At 41.5% G+C, this 16,248-nt stretch overlaps 3 protein-coding genes across 3 annotated transcripts; all 3 read left to right on the forward strand.

Annotated features, from left to right (window-relative positions):
• Nucleotides 1-1,483: 1,483 nt before the first annotated feature.
• LOC308318318 (single-strand DNA endonuclease ASTE1-like) lies at nucleotides 1,484-5,991 on the forward strand. The gene is made up of 5 exons (XM_080767821.1): nucleotides 1,484-2,743; nucleotides 3,218-3,416; nucleotides 3,743-3,896; nucleotides 4,571-5,211; nucleotides 5,870-5,991. Exons 1-4 carry the CDS (start codon nucleotides 1,490-1,492, stop codon nucleotides 4,968-4,970), a joined length of 2,007 nt encoding a protein of 668 aa, XP_080623947.1. The 5' UTR covers nucleotides 1,484-1,489; the 3' UTR covers nucleotides 4,971-5,211; nucleotides 5,870-5,991.
• A 1,105-nt stretch (nucleotides 5,992-7,096) lies between these two features.
• LOC308318723 (single-strand DNA endonuclease ASTE1-like) lies at nucleotides 7,097-10,593 on the forward strand (the record flags this gene model as incomplete). Its single annotated transcript, XM_080768348.1, has 4 exons — nucleotides 7,097-8,108; nucleotides 8,604-8,802; nucleotides 9,147-9,300; nucleotides 10,425-10,593. The coding sequence occupies exons 1-4, from the start codon at nucleotides 7,125-7,127 to the stop codon at nucleotides 10,591-10,593; spliced, it is 1,506 nt and encodes a 501-aa protein (XP_080624474.1). The 5' UTR covers nucleotides 7,097-7,124.
• A 2,284-nt stretch (nucleotides 10,594-12,877) lies between these two features.
• LOC308318340 (single-strand DNA endonuclease ASTE1-like) lies at nucleotides 12,878-15,651 on the forward strand. The gene is made up of 3 exons (XM_080767863.1): nucleotides 12,878-14,138; nucleotides 15,017-15,220; nucleotides 15,514-15,651. Exons 1-3 carry the CDS (start codon nucleotides 12,885-12,887, stop codon nucleotides 15,517-15,519), a joined length of 1,464 nt encoding a protein of 487 aa, XP_080623989.1. The 5' UTR covers nucleotides 12,878-12,884; the 3' UTR covers nucleotides 15,520-15,651.
• Nucleotides 15,652-16,248: the final 597 nt, after the last annotated feature.

The following is a 16,248-nucleotide window of genomic DNA, read 5'->3' on the forward strand; positions in this document are numbered from 1 at the left end:
TAGCTAGTGTAACGAAGAGTCGAAGACTCACTATGATTCATGTTGTTGGATCTGAGTAGTTGCCTATGGGATATTTAGTCCCCATATAGCTAGTTTATTAAATTATCGTCAACTGTAGCCTATCTATAACCACAGTAAAGTTGGATATTCGCATTGAAAGTCCAAGAGGCACAAGTTGTCGAGTCCATTAGATGCTGGAAAAGGGGACATGGAGAAGCATAATGTTTATTGAGCCCTATAGCCTACCTCTTATCAACAACGTATAAAGCCTTATCTCCCCACACCCTAAACTAAAAGCCAATCAGTATCTGCACTTTGTTTTGGCTTATTTGAGTCGAATAAGGGAAACGAAACCGGTACGATTTGCAGTCCCTCTGACCCTTTAAGGTGTATTTTATTGATTGAGTCACCAAAATGTATTTTTAAAAGCTTTTTTCATCAATGTATATGTTCCCTTTAATATTGTGTAAAAATTACATGGATTGTCAGAAATTATCTTGTTTTCTTTCAGTAGACGCCCCCTATTTTGTCCATTTTTTCATGTCCCCAATGGTCTTCGATGAAAGTCGACTTCAGATATCACTATTAAAAATGTAACCTTCACATATAAAGCTATCAGTGCTTTACTGCTGGTCATGTTTAGTTTTTGAATAAATTGATGATTAATCATTAAAATAGCATTATATAGCTCTGTCCCCCAATCGCACTCAACCCCGTTACATCACCAACAGGAAGTGGCATTCTACAAGTCTTCTGAACAACATGCTACAGAAAGAGGCAATCACACCTTATTTTACAATGTTTTAGAGTAATTTCTACTCTCACATGTGGTCGTAAAGCATAACAGCTCAACTCTGTGACATGGAATAAAGATAGAAAACAATTATTTGTGAAAGTTATGTTTGTTATTTAAACAATATATCTGATTTCTTAATCTCATGCATGCCATGTGGTCTCCTCTTAATCACCACAGGTAGAGTAATGTCCATCTTGAGTAAAAAATCGAATGAGTAAATTGTGAAAATTGTGCGTAAAGTAAAACCTTTCGGTCAAAAAAAAAAAGGCCAAATCGTACCGGTTTCGTGGAATGACTAATTTACCTGCCATCAGGTAAACTACATTCATTCTCTAGTCTCTACATTAGGACAATGTAGAGACAACATGATAATCAACCTGTTTGTTTGTGACTTGTAAGATGCATGTGGTCAGTGTATTACCTGACTGTACCACAAGGCACCGCCAGTTCTCATGCCATCAGTAAGGAAAATGAAACTTGGGAGTCTGCACTTTATTTTAGCCTATTTATCTATTCACGACATCGGTAAGGAAAATGAAACGTAGGAGTCTGTGTACTTTGTTTTAGCCTATTTACCTATTCAAGACATCAGTAAGGAAAATGAAACGTAAGGAAAAGAAAACGCCACTTGCTATAAAGTATAAATACAGCTCTTGTTCCCCTTTATCACAAGGCACATAATCTGAACTCACAATGGGTGTCCAGGGTTTATTTACCTTTATTGAGAGCAACAGTCAGATATTTAGAAATAGAGATTTCAGTAACAGTAAGCTTGTTATTGACGGCTGTAACTTGTATCATTTGCTCTATCATAACACTGGCTTGGAACAAAACCATGGTGGAGAGTATGCTGCATTTGAGGACCTTATTACAAAGTTTGTCAAGGCTCTGAGAGAATGTAGGATTGAACCGTATGTAGTACTGGATGGAGGGACAGACTGCTCCGATAAGAAATACCACACCCTGATGAAACGAGCTGAAGACAGGATCAGGAAAGCCCAGATTGCAGCTATGGGTGGAAACGAGAACATCCTGCCAACCCTAGTTAAGTTGGTGCTGAAACAAACCCTGACCAACCTGAAGGTGCCATTCGCACAGTGCTTTGGAGAGGCTGACAGCCAAATCGCCTCCTTGGCGAGAGAGTGGAAGTGCCCGGTATTGAGCAATGACAGTGACTTCTATGTCTTTGAGCTCCCTGGGGGGTTTCTGCCAATCTCGCACTTCAAGTGGGACGCGGTGTCACAGAGCATGGCGGGACAGAGCTATATTCCATGCAAATACTACGCCACATCCAGCTTCTGCGTCCATTTCGATATTAAACTCCAATTCCTGCCTCTCATGGCTGCACTGGCTGGCAACGACTATGTCAAGCTGCGTGAAATGGGCATCTCATTGCGCTGGGCAGAATACAGCTCACCGGGAAAAGGGACCATGAGCCGCTTTGACGGGTTAGTGCGATGGCTGAAGGACTTTCAGAGTCCCGAGGATGCTTTGAAGGCGGTGCTGGGTCTAATGGCTGGCTTGAGCAGACAAAGAGAGGCTGAGGTCCTGCAGGCCTTGACTCTGGGAATGAACGAGTACCAGTTCCCTCCAACCTGCCTTCTCCGGTTCTTCCACGACGGTACAGCGCCGGATCTCGAACCAGAGGCGGTGGGCATAGTCCCCGACTGGGCTCGCCTTCCTTTGACCCAAGGCCGGTTGACCTCCGAGGTTCTGGATGTGCTGCTGCTCGGAAGACTGTCCCAGCCTTGCCAGGTGGACCACGCCTCCCTGCCAAGTGCCAATATTACTTCTCGGCCTATCCGACAGGTGATGTACGGGCTGCTGTTGGGTCGTAAGACTGGAACCGGAGTGGAGGAATGGGACAGAGATGGCACACGGCTGTCCAAGATCAAGGTCCAACCAATCAAATCAAAATCCAAAATCACAATTGACTTACTGCATCAGGTAAGATATCATGTTACATTCCAACAGTACATACTTTATTGATGTATTTGTTGTTTACAATGCATGTATTATGTGCGCATGCAGCACATTGTGCGCTTTATCTGTTTACCAGTAGGCTACTGTTATTATACAGTAGGCTACTTTGCCTAACTAAAACTAACAAAAATAATTCAGGGATTTCTTTTTTAAATACATAGTTACTTCTACCTTCTGTCATTATCCTGCTCTGGTTATTTAACCACTGAGCTAATAGAGCTAATAAAGTAAATAGCAAGAATAGCAGATCCTGTAGATTTGCTATTTTTGACATTGTTAAATCTTTCCCCATCTTAATCCGAATGCAACCTAAAACTAAAATGTATCCTTAAAAACAAAACAAAGGAGAAAATAGACATTAAAAACCAATTAAAACTAAATGGGGGGAAAAAAAATACTGAATACTATTAACCTTTCTGTTTACTCCTACATTAACAGGCTGAGCAGCCCGTTCTTGAACAGGTATTTTTGGAGACGCTTGGTGTGAGCCACGACACTTTGAGTGGAGTGCCATCCAACCTGCGCCTGCCAGTCGCTGTCACTTGCTACTGGTTGCAGCACAGCAGTCCTCCCCCCGATGAGAAGGTCATTCAGGCTCTGCTGCTTGGGATGGTGGCTGGGCAACGACTCCAACGAGGTAGGTGCAAGAGAATTAGGCCTGCTGTACGTGCATAAATACAAAAAACATGTAATTACTTGTACAAGGTATAACTTACATGTTGTTAATCACATACATGATAATGATGTAGCACAATTTCTGTGACAAATGTTCTTTAATCAGTATTATACAAAATGTTCTGTTTTTGTTGAATAACTTACTTGCTTTGATTATGTCATATAGTACAGCTAAAACAGCTATGGTTGAGTCTCAGAAAAAACTTTTTGCTTATCCTTTCCAAGCAGTACACCTTTGGCTTTGGCAATTCAAAACGGTTGTGTGTGTGTGTGTGTTATGTGTTGTAGATGTAACGGGGGAGATACAAATGGACATACATGAACAGCCAAAACAGGAGTTTGATGTAACTCATGCCTACAACGAATGGCAGATCTGCTTTAAAGACAGCATTCACCTCAACCAGCTGTTATGTTTTCCCCTACAAGAGCCTCAAATTGCATGGTAAGGCATCTTTACAGGACTATCCGACATTATGTTACACTGTACAGTTAAATGAACACTGAGGGTTTTGTTGTGTTAACTGTATCAAACAATGGGTCTTGTCAATAAAGTTTGAGAGGCTCCCAGATTGAGGTCATGACGTTTCATTCCTTTCCTTAATGGTGTAGATTGTAGAATAAGAGCAGCCATAAAATAAGCTTCAAGTTACAAGCAACCTATAATAACGAGTAGAGCCTAGAGCTGCATGATATTATTATATTATTATAATTATATTATATTATAATATATGATATTCTGGAACTTTCTTCGATGCCTTATTTATTCTGTAGAAATCACATCTGTGTGAAGTGAGGGGCGCTCTTATCTTAATACGTCAACTAATTCTGGCCAATCACAATTTGCGTCCTCACTATCCTGCCCTCACTTCTAGCTTCAATATGTACTTTGCTCAGCAAATCAAATCATCGCTATGCGGTGTACGGCCAATCACAAGCCAATGTTTGTGTTCACACAAACCTGGAAAGCTGGGAATAGGAGGGGCTAGCGCCCCTAAAAATTCAACGTCAAGAGATATTTCAAACAAACATGGTGCTAAAACAAATCAAAAATTTCTTGTTTTGCTGATGCTCTGAATGATGTGTCTACTCTAACCTTTCATTTCTGGTGCTGGCCAGGTTGTACAAGGGAACACTGGTCCACTACCTGGTGCATAGGCTGAGAAAGGGGGTGGACCCTGAGAAGCTTTTGCAGAAGGAGACCAGCAGGCAACTCTACAAGGACCTGCTCACTGCTGTGCTCCGGCCTCAAGACGAGACCAGGAGGAGAGGGGCAGCTCCGAAGCGGCACCAGACAAAAGATGACCTTGCTGTCCTGGTAGACCAGCTCCTGGTAGACCTTGAAAAAGAAAGCGACACTGCAGTGACCCAAGAGGAATACCCGGTCTGGGATTCAATGTCAGTGAAAACACGCTACAAGGCCAAAGACAGGCGCCAATGGTCCAAGAACCCAGAACTCACCCGAAAGCAGGGGCGTATCGACCGGGACTTCAGCATGCGTCCTCGGATCCGTTGTTAGGAATGTAGGCTATAGTTTTTGAAGCAAGCGATTTGGACGCCCCAAATCTTGGACGTTTGCATCAGACTTCACCAGGTGTGCTGGGTGTGAAAAAGCCAGAGTTTCAAATGGGCTGCAAATTCTATTCTGTTCATTCTTCATGCACGCTTCTACTTCCGTTCCTCCACCACCTGTGATGCCTGTTCAGCAGCATTTGTACATTTAACAAATGTTGTGCTAGTTTTAAAAACACTGTGTAACTGTCCCAGCAATGGTATTTTGTAATTTCCTATTTCTATTTTCTATTTCTATTGCTATTTTATTGCTTACCTTTCGGAAATGTATATGTGAACATTATGTGTGTTTATTTGGGTACATATAAATGCATGGTGATATAGTGCCATCTACTGTGCTCTGTTTTTGTGGTCTGTCTGGTTCATGGGCAGGTTGAACTAGGCTCACCTGTTCTAATCACCTCTTCACTTCATTTAAGTCACCTGTTGGGTCTTGGGCATGTCAGATCAGAACAAACAGAGCAGAGCTGCAGAGAGGAGCTCTCGCATGTCAGAAAGTCTGACATGACATGACAAAGATAAGAGAAAATAATATAATATGAAAGAACTTAACTGAACTCCTAAATAATCTGTGCAGAAGGCGCATACGGTACGTTCCCAATTGTTTTGTTTGTCTGTAAAAGTTATATTGCCATTGTTTGTGTTTATTGTTTGTGTACATTTTATTGTTTGTTTAGATAATAAGGACATTCATATTGCATTGTTTCGAAGTATATTGTGATTTCTTTAGTTTTTCACGGTTGCCACTTGGGACAAATAAAAAGCCCTCAGTGAAATCAGTTGGATCGTTGTCATATTTCTGCCACGGATGAAGAGGGTTTAGGAGCAGTTACACACTGTGTATAGAGTACATTTACAGTGATTTACCTACGTTTGTCCATATTATGTGGAATTATTTTAGGTATAGGGCAAATTGCAGACTTCTTTTATTCATATTTATCCATACTTGTCTCACCAAGACACCCAAAATGCACTGTATTTCTGCAATCTGGGTCTTTGAAGAAGAGAGCAGTGTGAAAAGATATTACCAATACGCATGTCAAACCAATATGTTCAGTATTTTGAAATATCTTTGGGTATTGTTGTATAACGTTTTTGTATTTGTTTTAAAATGCATATTACTATTGATGGTTCCTAGATTTCTTAAAGTTAAAACGAATAAATGTATTGATTTCTGTGTTTATTTCTGTTTAATAGTTTAAAAAATAGAGACACTCTTGTTTACAAATTGCTTTGCAAAATGAAATACCTATGCTCTGAGTACAATAAGACAGAGGCAGTGAAAGACCATATGAGATAAAAGATTTAAAAAAGCAAGAACATTTAAATAAGACAATAAAAAACATCACAAAAAGGCCATCTATGAAATTAAGTGGGAGGGTGGAGGGTGTGTAGAGCCCAGGATAACATTAGATAATTGACACAGGGGTGAAAAATGGGATACAAAATTGTGGGATAAAAAAGGGAAAAAAATAAAAGGTACAAGAGGACTAGATCCTAATTCAGATTCGCAACGAGATGAAACCATTTAAAGCCCAATCTATACGTCATACAACAGTGTCATGTTGTTGGATCTGAGTAGTTGCCCATGGGATATTTAGTCCCCATATATATAGTTTATTAAATTATCGTTCTACAGCTACTATGAGTACAGTTCTCATGCCATCAGTAAGGAAAATGAAACTTGGTAGTCTGTGCACTTTATTTTAGCCTATTTACCGATTCAAGACATCAGTAAGGAAAATGAAACTTAAGGAAACAAAAACTCCACTTGCTATAAATACATCACTCTTGTTCCCCTTTATCACAAGGCACAGAATCTGAACTCACAATGGGTGTCCAGGGCTTATTTACCTTTATTGAGTACAACAGTCAGATATTAAAAAATAGCGATTTCAGTAACAGTAAGCTTGTTATTGACGGCTCTAACTTGTATCATTTGCTCTATCATGAAGCTGGCTTGGAACAAAACCATGGTGGAGAGTATGCTGCATTTGAGGACCTTATTACAAAGTTTGTCAAGGCTCTGAGAGAATGTGGGATTCAACCGTATGTAGTACTGGATGGAGGGAAAGACTGCTCCGATAAGAAATACGACACCATGATGAAACGAGAGCAAGACAAGATCACGAAAGCCCATATTGCAGCTATGGGTGGAAACGAGAACATCCTGCCTATCCTGGTTAAGTTGGTGCTGAAACAAACCCTGACCAACCTGAAGGTGCCATTCGCACAGTGCTTTGGAGATGCTGACAGCCAAATCGCCTCCTTGGCGAGAGAGTGGAAGTGCCCGGTATTGAGCAATGACAGTGACTTCTATGTCTTTGAGCTCCCTGGGGGGTTTCTGCCAATCTCGCACTTCAAGTGGGACGCGGTGTCACAGAGCATGGCGGGACAGAGCTACATTCCATGCAAATACTACGCCACATCCAGCTTCTGCGACTATTTCAATATTAAACTCCAATTCCTGCCTCTCATGGCTGCACTGGCTGGCAACGACTATGTCAAGCTCCGTGAAATGGGCATCTCATTGCGCTGGGCAGAATACAGCTCACCGGGAAAAGGGACCATGAGCCGCTTTGACGGGTTAGTGCGATGGCTGAAGGACTTTCAGAGTCCCGAGGATGCTTTGAAGGCGGTGCTGGGTCTAATGGCTGGCTTGAGCAGACAAAGAGAGGCTGAAGTCCTGCAGGCCTTGACTCTGGGAATGAACGAGTACCAGTTCCCTCCAACCTGCCTTCTCCGGTTCTTCCACGACGGTACAGCGCCGGATCTCGAACCAGAGGCGGTGGGCATAGTCCCCGACTGGGCTCGCCTTCCTTTGACCCAAGGCCGGTTGACCTCCGACGTTCTGGATGTGCTGCTGCTCGGAAGACTGGCCCAGCCTTGCCCGGTGGACCACGCCTCTCTGCCAAGTGCCAATATTACTTCTCGGCCTATCCGACAGGTGATGTACGGGCTGCTGTTGGGTCGTAAGACTGGAACCGGAGTGGAGGAATGGGACAGAGATGGCACACGGCTGTCCAAGATCATGGTCCAACCAATCAAATCAAAATCCAAAATCACAATTGACTTCCTGCATCAGGTAAGATATCATGTTACATTCCAACAGTACATGCTTTATTGATGTATTTGTTGTTTACAAGTGTATTATGTGCACATGCAACACATTGTGCGCTTTATCTGTTTACCAGTACTGTTATTATTCAGTACTTTGCCTAACTAAAACTAACAAAAATAATTCAGGGATTTTTTAAAATAATACATAGTTTAATACTTCTACCTTCTGTCATTATCCTGCTCTGGTTATTTAACCACTGAGCTAATAGAGCTAATAAAGTAAATAGCAAGAATAGCAGATCCTGTAGATTTGCTATTTTTGCTCTGTCAGCTTTGTTCTGACATTGTTAAATCTTTCCCCATCTAATCCGAATGCAACCTAAAACTAAAATGTATCCTTAAAAACAAAACAAAATTGAAAATAGACTAGCAAACTCACATTAAAAACCAATTAAAACTAAACGAAGAAAAAATAAATACTGAATACTATTAACCTTGCTGTTTACTCCTACATTAACAGGCCGAGCAGCCCGTTCTTGAACGGGTATTTTTGGAGACGCTTGGTGTGAGCCACAACACTTTGAGTGGAGTCCCATCCAACCTGCGCCTGCCAGTCGCTGTCACTTGCTACTGGTTGCAGCACAGCAGTCCTCCCCCCGATGAGAAGGTCATTCAGGCTCTGCTGCTTGGGATGGTGGCTGGGCAACGACTCCAACGAGGTAGGTGCAAGAGAATTAGGCCTGCTGTACGTGCATAAATACAAAAAACATGTAATTACTTGTACAAGGTATAACTTACATGTTGTTAATCACATACATGATAATGATGTAGCACAATTTCTGTGACAAATGTTCTTTAAGCACTATTATACAAAATGTTCTGTTTTTGTTGAATAACTTACTTGAAGCCCATCTTGCTTTGATTATGTCATATAGTACAGCTAAAACAGCTATGGTTGAGTCTCAGAAAAAAACTTTTTGCTTTTCCTTTCCGAGCAGTACACCTTTGGCTTTGGCAATTCAAAACGGTTGTGTGTGTTTGTGTGTGTGTTCATGTGTTGTAGATGTAACGGGGGAGATAAAAATGGACATACATGAACAGCCGAAACAGGAGGTTGATGTAACTCATGCCTACAACGAATGGCAGATCTGCTTTAAAGACAGCATTCACCTCAACCAGCTGTTATGTTTTCCCCTACAAGAGCCTCAAATTGCATGGTAAGGCATCTTTACAGGACTATCCGACTATATGTTACACTGTACAGTTAAATGAACACTGAGGATTTTGTTGTGTTAACTGTATCAACATAATGGGCCTTGTCAATAAAGTTTGAGAGGCTCCCAGATTGAGGTCATAACGTTTCATTCCTTTCCTTAATGGTGTAGAATCTAGATTGTAGAATGAGAGCAGCCATAAAATAAGCTTCAAGTTACAAGCAACCTATAATAACTAGTAGAGGCTATAGAGCTGCATGATATTGACATATTGATATTGATATATATGATATTCTGGGACTTTCTTATTTGGATGCCTTATTCTGTAGCACTTGAAAAATATCACATCTGTGTTAACCTCGCATCACCAGGCTTTCCACCGTCTCGGAGGAAAGCCTGGTCTCTGTTCCAAAAGTCCGGGACCGGATGATATGCCTACGTCACGTTGTAGGTAGCTTCCCAAACAGGATGTACCCAAAATAATCCCCCCTCCCCTGCGATCAAAATGTTAGTTCCTACCAATTAATATGCTTCTGATGCGGCGTACTTTAGTTTCGTTGAATTTTAAAATACATAGCGTAGCGAGAGTGCGGCACAATGGCAACTGGCGAGTAAAGTCGGGGGGGGACCAATACTCTATGGGGGGAACTAACATTTTGATCGCGGGGGAGGGGGGATTATTTTGGGTACATCCTGTTTGGGAAGCTGCTTACAACGTGACGTAGCATATCATCCGGCTCATACCGAAATGAAATGGTGCCCAGGCTACATCTGTGTGAAGTGAGGGGCGCTCTTATCTTAATACATCAACTAATTCTGGCCAATCACAATTTGCGTCCTCACTTTTCCGTCTTCACTATTCTGCCCTCACTTTTAGCTTCAATATGTACTTTGCTCAGCCAATCAAATCATCACTATGGGGTGTACGGCCAATCACAAGCCAATGTTTGTGTTCACACAAACCTGGAAAGCATGGGAATAGGAGGGGCTAGTGCCCCTAAAAAAAAAAGAAGGTTGTCAAGAGATATTCAAACAAACATGGTGATAAACCTAATCTATTTCTTCTTGTTTTGCTGATGCTCTGAATTATGTGTCTACTCTAACCTTTCATTTCTGGTGCTGGCCAGGTTGTACAAGGGAACACTGGTCCACTACCTGGTGCATAGGCTGAGAAAGGGGGCGGACCCTGAGCTGCTTTTGCAGAAGGAGAGCAGCAGGCAACTCTACAAGGACCTGCTTACTGCTGTGCTCCGGCATCAAGACGAGACCAGGAGGAGAGGGGCAGCTCGGGAATAAAATCAATGACTCACCACTAACCACTTGACTATCAATTCCAACGGTGTGTTCTTAAAAGGTCATGTTGGCACACACAGGGAGGCGGGGTTGTTTGTTGACACATGCTCTTGAGGTTACTATAGGTTTCATTTTCCTAAAGTATCATTTTCCTTACCAAAAAACAGTTTGATATAGGTTTACCTTCCAGGCTTCCATCTGCATTGGACTCATAAAAGTAACAAAGCTCCAGACGTGCGTGCACATGCGCACACACACACACACACACACACACACACACACACACACACACACACACACCAGATGAGCAGCAGCAGTCTGCTCTGCATCCTACAGGAATGTGAGAGCATTTTAGTTGAATAGCTAGTGTAACGAAGAGTCGAAGACTCACTACGATTCATGTTGTTGCTGAGTAGTTGCCCATGGGATATTTAGTCCCCATATAGCTAGTTTATTAAATTATCATCAACTGTAGCCTATCTATAACCACAGTAAAATTGGATATGCGCATTAAAGTCCAAGAGGCACAAGTTGTCGAGTCCATTAGATGCTGGAATAGGGGACATGGAGAAGCATAATGTTTATTGAGCTTTTAATAATGTTTACTCTCCCCTCCATAAGAATACTTAACTGTCCCTTTAGTGACATCACCAACAGGAAGTGGCATTCTACAAGTCTTCTGAACAACATGCTACAGAAAGAGACAATCTCACACCTTATTTTACAATGTTTTAGAGTAATTTCTACTCTCACATGTGGTCGTAAAGCATAACAGCTCAACTCCGTTACATGGAATAAAGATAAACAATTATTTTGTTTGTTATTTCAACAATATATCTGATTTCTTAATCTCATGCATGCCATGTGGTCTCCTCTTAATCACCACAGGTAGTAGTGTCCATCTTGAGTAAAAAATCACAACCCCGTGAGTACAGGGTTGACACAAGCCCGTTATGATTTTCAACCCTGTTACTATATTATTCTATATATATATGTAGCCGGCTGGAATTGAGCCTTTGGGGCCACCGTAGATTGGCTGCCCTGCCACTTCCTTGTCAATCAGTGGTGACTATTTAAAGGCCCTGCAGTGTAACAAACACAGGTTTCTTGGTGTTTGCTGTGGGTCCTGCAGAGATCATGTCTTAATTGTGTTTTTATCTGTCCCTGCCTTGGTGAGTAACCTGATGGATAGATGTTATTTAGATTGTACTAAAAAAGTGTTTTCTAATTAAGTACTTTTATTATTTGTTACTATACTATACCCAGTGTGAGTTCATGTGCCTGGAAGCGATGAGCCCATGTGCCAGAGGGGCCGATGTGAATGAACACAGACTCAAATAGGTATATACAATTATACATCATATCAAATCGTTGTTGCAATGATTTATTTGTTTAACTTCATAGTGTACTAAATGTTTTGTTTTCATATCCTTATAGATGTCACCACTGCTGTTTTGTTTTGTTCGTTTAGACTGATTTTAGTGTTTGGTTTTATTTAATTGAGCCATTTCCTCTTGTTTTGCTGCATGCTGCGTGATTCAGTGCGTGTGTTTAGTTGTGTTCTTAGTTTTTTAAGATATTGTTCGCATTTTACTGCATTAGCCTATATATATGAAATTGGACATTGGTCTAATAAATATTTGTTATTCCTACTGTTCTTAAAAGTTTAATAAATTCCTGTTTTGGAACTCAAGTCTCAAGTCCTTATAACAAACTTGCATTTGTGGGGAACCCAGTTTACTGGTCTGTTTAATTCCTTGAACTATCTCAAGGTGGCGTAGTCATACAAAAGTAAATCCTTTGGTACACTTGGTTACATATATATATATATATATAAATACATAAAAATATTAATTGAATGCCTGAGATGGGAAATTATGTTTTTCCTGATAGCTGTAAGTTGTCCTTAATAGGCTATTCAGAAAAGTATAACCTTTCGGTAAAAGAAAAGGCCAAATCGTACCGGTTTCGTGGAATGACTAATTTACCTGCCATCAGGTAAACTACATTCATTCTCTACATTAGGACAATGTAGAGACAACATGATAATCTAACCTGGTTGTTGTGACTTGTAAGATGCATGTGCTCAGTGTATTACCTGACTGTACCACAAGGCACCGCCAGTTCTCATGCCATCAGTAAGGAAAACGAAAGTCTGTGCACTTTATTTTAGCCTATTTATCTATTCACGACATCAGTAAGGAAAATGAAACTTAAGGAAACGAAAACTCCACTTGCTATAAATACATCACTCTTGTTCCCCTTTATCACAAGGCACAGAATCTGAACTCACAATGGGTGTCCAGGGCTTATTTACCTTTATTGAGAACAACAGTCAGATATTTAGAAATAGAGATTTCAGTAACAGTAAGCTTGTTATTGACGGCTGTAACTTGTATCATTTGCTCTATCATAAAGCTGGCTTGGAACAAAACCATGGTGGAGAGTATGCTGCATTTGAGGACCTTATTACTAAGTTTGTCAAGGCTCTGAGAGAATGTAGGATTGAACCGTATGTAGTACTGGATGGAGGGACAGACTGCTCCGATAAGAAATACGACACCCTGATGCAACAAAAGCAAGACAAGATCACGAAAGCCCATATTGCAGCTATGGGTGGAAACGAGAACATCCTGCCTATCCTGGTTAAGTTGGTGCTGAAACAAACCCTGACCAACCTGAAGGTGCCATTCGCACAGTGCTTTGGAGAGGCTGACAGCCAAATCGCCTCCTTGGCGAGAGAGTGGAAGTGCCCGGTATTGAGCAATGACAGTGACTTCTACGTCTTTGAGCTCCCTGGGGGGTTTCTGCCAATCTCGCACTTCAAGTGGGACGCGGTGTCACGGAGCATGGCGGGACAGAGCTATATTCCATGCAAATACTACGCCACATCCAGCTTCTGCGTCCATTTCGATATTAAACTCCAATTCCTGCCTCTCATGGCTGCACTGGCTGGCAACGACTATGTCAAGCTGCGTGAAATGGGCATCTCATTGCGCTGGGCAGAATACAGCTCGCCGGGAAAAGGGACCATGAGCCGCTTTGACGGGTTAGTGCGATGGCTGAAGGACTTTCAGAGTCCCGAGGATGCTTTGAAGGCGGTGCTGGGTCTAATGGCTGGCTTGAGCAGACAAAGAGAGGCTGAGGTCCTGCAGGCCTTGACTCTGGGAATGAAGGAGTACCAGTTCCCTCCAACCTGCCTTCTCCGGTTCTTCCACGATGGTACAGCGCCGGATCTCGAACCAGAGGCGGTGGGCATAGTCCCCGACTGGGCTCGCCTTCCTTTGACCCAAGGCCGGTTGACCTCCGACGTTCTGGATGTGCTGCTGCTCGGAAGACTGTCCCAGCCTTGCCAGGTGGACCACGCCTCTCTGCCAAGTGCCAATATTACTTCTCGGCCTATCCGACAGGTGATGTACGGGCTGTTGTTGGGTCGTAAGACTGGAACCAGAGTGGAGGAATGGGACAGAGATGGCACACGGCTGTCCAAGATCATGGTCCAACCAATCAAATCAAAATCCAAAATCACAATTGACTTACTGCGTCAGGTAAGATATCATGTTACATTCCAACAGTACATGCTTTATTGATGTATTTGTTATTTACAAGTGTATTATGTGCACATGCAACACATTGTGCGCTTTATCTGTTTACCAGTACTGTTATTATTCAGTACTTTGCCTAACTAAAACTAACAAAAATAATTCAGGGATTTAAAAAAAAATACATACCGGTAGTTACTTCTAGAGCTAATGAAGTAAATAGCAAGAATAGCAGATTCTGTAGATTTGCTATTTTTGCTCTGTCAGCTTTGTTCTGACATTGCTAAATCTTTCCCCATCTCCAAATGCAACCTAAAACTCAAATAAAAAACCAATTCAAAATAAACAGCAATTAACCTTGCTGTTTAGTTTACTCCTGCATTACCAATCCGTAAGGAAAATGAAACGTAGGAGTCTGTGCACTTTATTTTAGACTATTTACCTATTCAAGACATCAGCAAGGAAAATGAAACTTAAGGAAAAGAAAACTCCACTCGCTATAAATACATCACTCTTGTTCCTCTTTATCACAAGGCACAGAATCTGAACTCACAATGGGTGTCCAGGGCTTATTTACCTTTATTGAGAACAACAGTCAGATATTTAGAAATAGAGATTTCAGTAACAGTAAGCTTGTTATTGACGGCTGTAACCCCATCTAATCCGAATGCAACCTAAAACTAAAATGTATCCTTTAAAAACAAAACAAAAGAGAAAATAGACTAGCAAACTCACATTAAAAACCAATTCAAACTAAACGAAGAAAAAATAAATACTGAATACTATTAACCTTGCTGCTTACTCCTGCATTACCAATTCAAACTAAACGAAGAAAAAAAAATACTGAATACTATTAACCTTGCTGTTTACTCCTACATTAACAGGCTGAGCAGCCCGTTCTTGAACGGGTATTTTTGGAGACGCTTGGTGTGAGCCACGACACTTTGAGTGGAGTGCCATCCAACCTGCGCCTGCCAGTCGCTGTCACTTGCTACTGGTTGCAGCACAGCAGTCCTCCCCCCGATGAGAAGGTCATTCAGGCTCTGCTGCTTGGGATGGTGGCTGGGCAAGGCAACGACTCCAACGAGGTAGGTGCAAGAGAACTATGCCTGCTGTACGTGCATAAATACAAAAACATGTAATTACTTGTACAAGGTATAGCTTACATTTCTGTTAATCACATACATGATAATGATGTAGCACAATTTCTGTGACAAATGTTACTTGAAGCCCATCTTGCTTTGATTATGTCATATAGTAGGCCTACAGCTAAAACAGCTATGGTTGAGTCTCAGAAAAAACATTTTGCTTATCCTTTCCAAGCAGTACCTTTGGCTTTGGCAATTCAAAACGGTTGTGTGTGTGTGTTCATTTGTTGTAGATGTAACGGGGGAGATAAAAATCCCGAAAAAAAAGAAAAAGCTGAAACAGGAGTTTGATGTAACTCATGCCTACAACGAATGGCAGATCTGCTTTAAAGACAGCATTCACCTCAACCAGCTGTTGTGTTTTCCCCTACAAGAGCCTCAAATTGCATGGTAAGGCATCTTTACAGGACTATCCGACTATATGTTACACTGTACAGTTAAATGAACACTGAGGGTTTTGTTGCGTTAACTGTATCAACATAATGGGCCTTGTCAATAAAGTTTGAGAGGCTCCCAGATTGAGATCATGACGTTTCATTCCTTTCCTTAATGGTGTATAGAATGTAGAATGAGAGCAGCCATAAAATAAGTTACAAGCAACCTATAATAACGAGTAGAGCCTAGAGCTGCATGATATTGACAAATATATGATATTCTGGGACTTTCTTCGATGCCTTATTTATTCTGTAGCACTTCTACATCTGTGTGAAGTGAGGGGCGCTCTTATCTTAATACGTCAACTAATTCTGGCCAATCACAACCTCACTTTTTCGTCTTCATTATTCTGCCCTCACTTTTAGCTTCAATATGTACTTTGCTCAGCCAATCAAATCATCGCTATGGGGCGATCAGCCAATCACAAGCCAATGTTTGTGTTCACACAAACCTGGAAAGCTAGCGCCCCTAAAAAAATAAAAGGTTGTCAAGAGATATTCAAACAAACATGGTGATAAACCTAATCTATTTTT

Source organism: Protomyctophum bolini (genome assembly GCF_963924005.1).
Source record: "Protomyctophum bolini genome assembly, chromosome: 7".
Taxonomy (NCBI): domain Eukaryota; kingdom Metazoa; phylum Chordata; class Actinopteri; order Myctophiformes; family Myctophidae; genus Protomyctophum; species Protomyctophum bolini.

Coding starts and splice junctions, on each gene's coding strand:
- LOC308318318 (XM_080767821.1), top strand. CDS start 1,490: ATGGGTGTCCAGGGTTTATTTACCTTTATTGAGAGCAACAGTCAGATA. Junction 2,744..3,217: donor CAATTGACTTACTGCATCAG/GTAAGATATCAT, acceptor CTACATTAACAG/GCTGAGCAGCCCGTTCTTGA. Junction 3,417..3,742: donor TGGGCAACGACTCCAACGAG/GTAGGTGCAAGA, acceptor TATGTGTTGTAG/ATGTAACGGGGGAGATACAA.
- LOC308318340 (XM_080767863.1), top strand. CDS start 12,885: ATGGGTGTCCAGGGCTTATTTACCTTTATTGAGAACAACAGTCAGATA. Junction 14,139..15,016: donor CAATTGACTTACTGCGTCAG/GTAAGATATCAT, acceptor CTACATTAACAG/GCTGAGCAGCCCGTTCTTGA.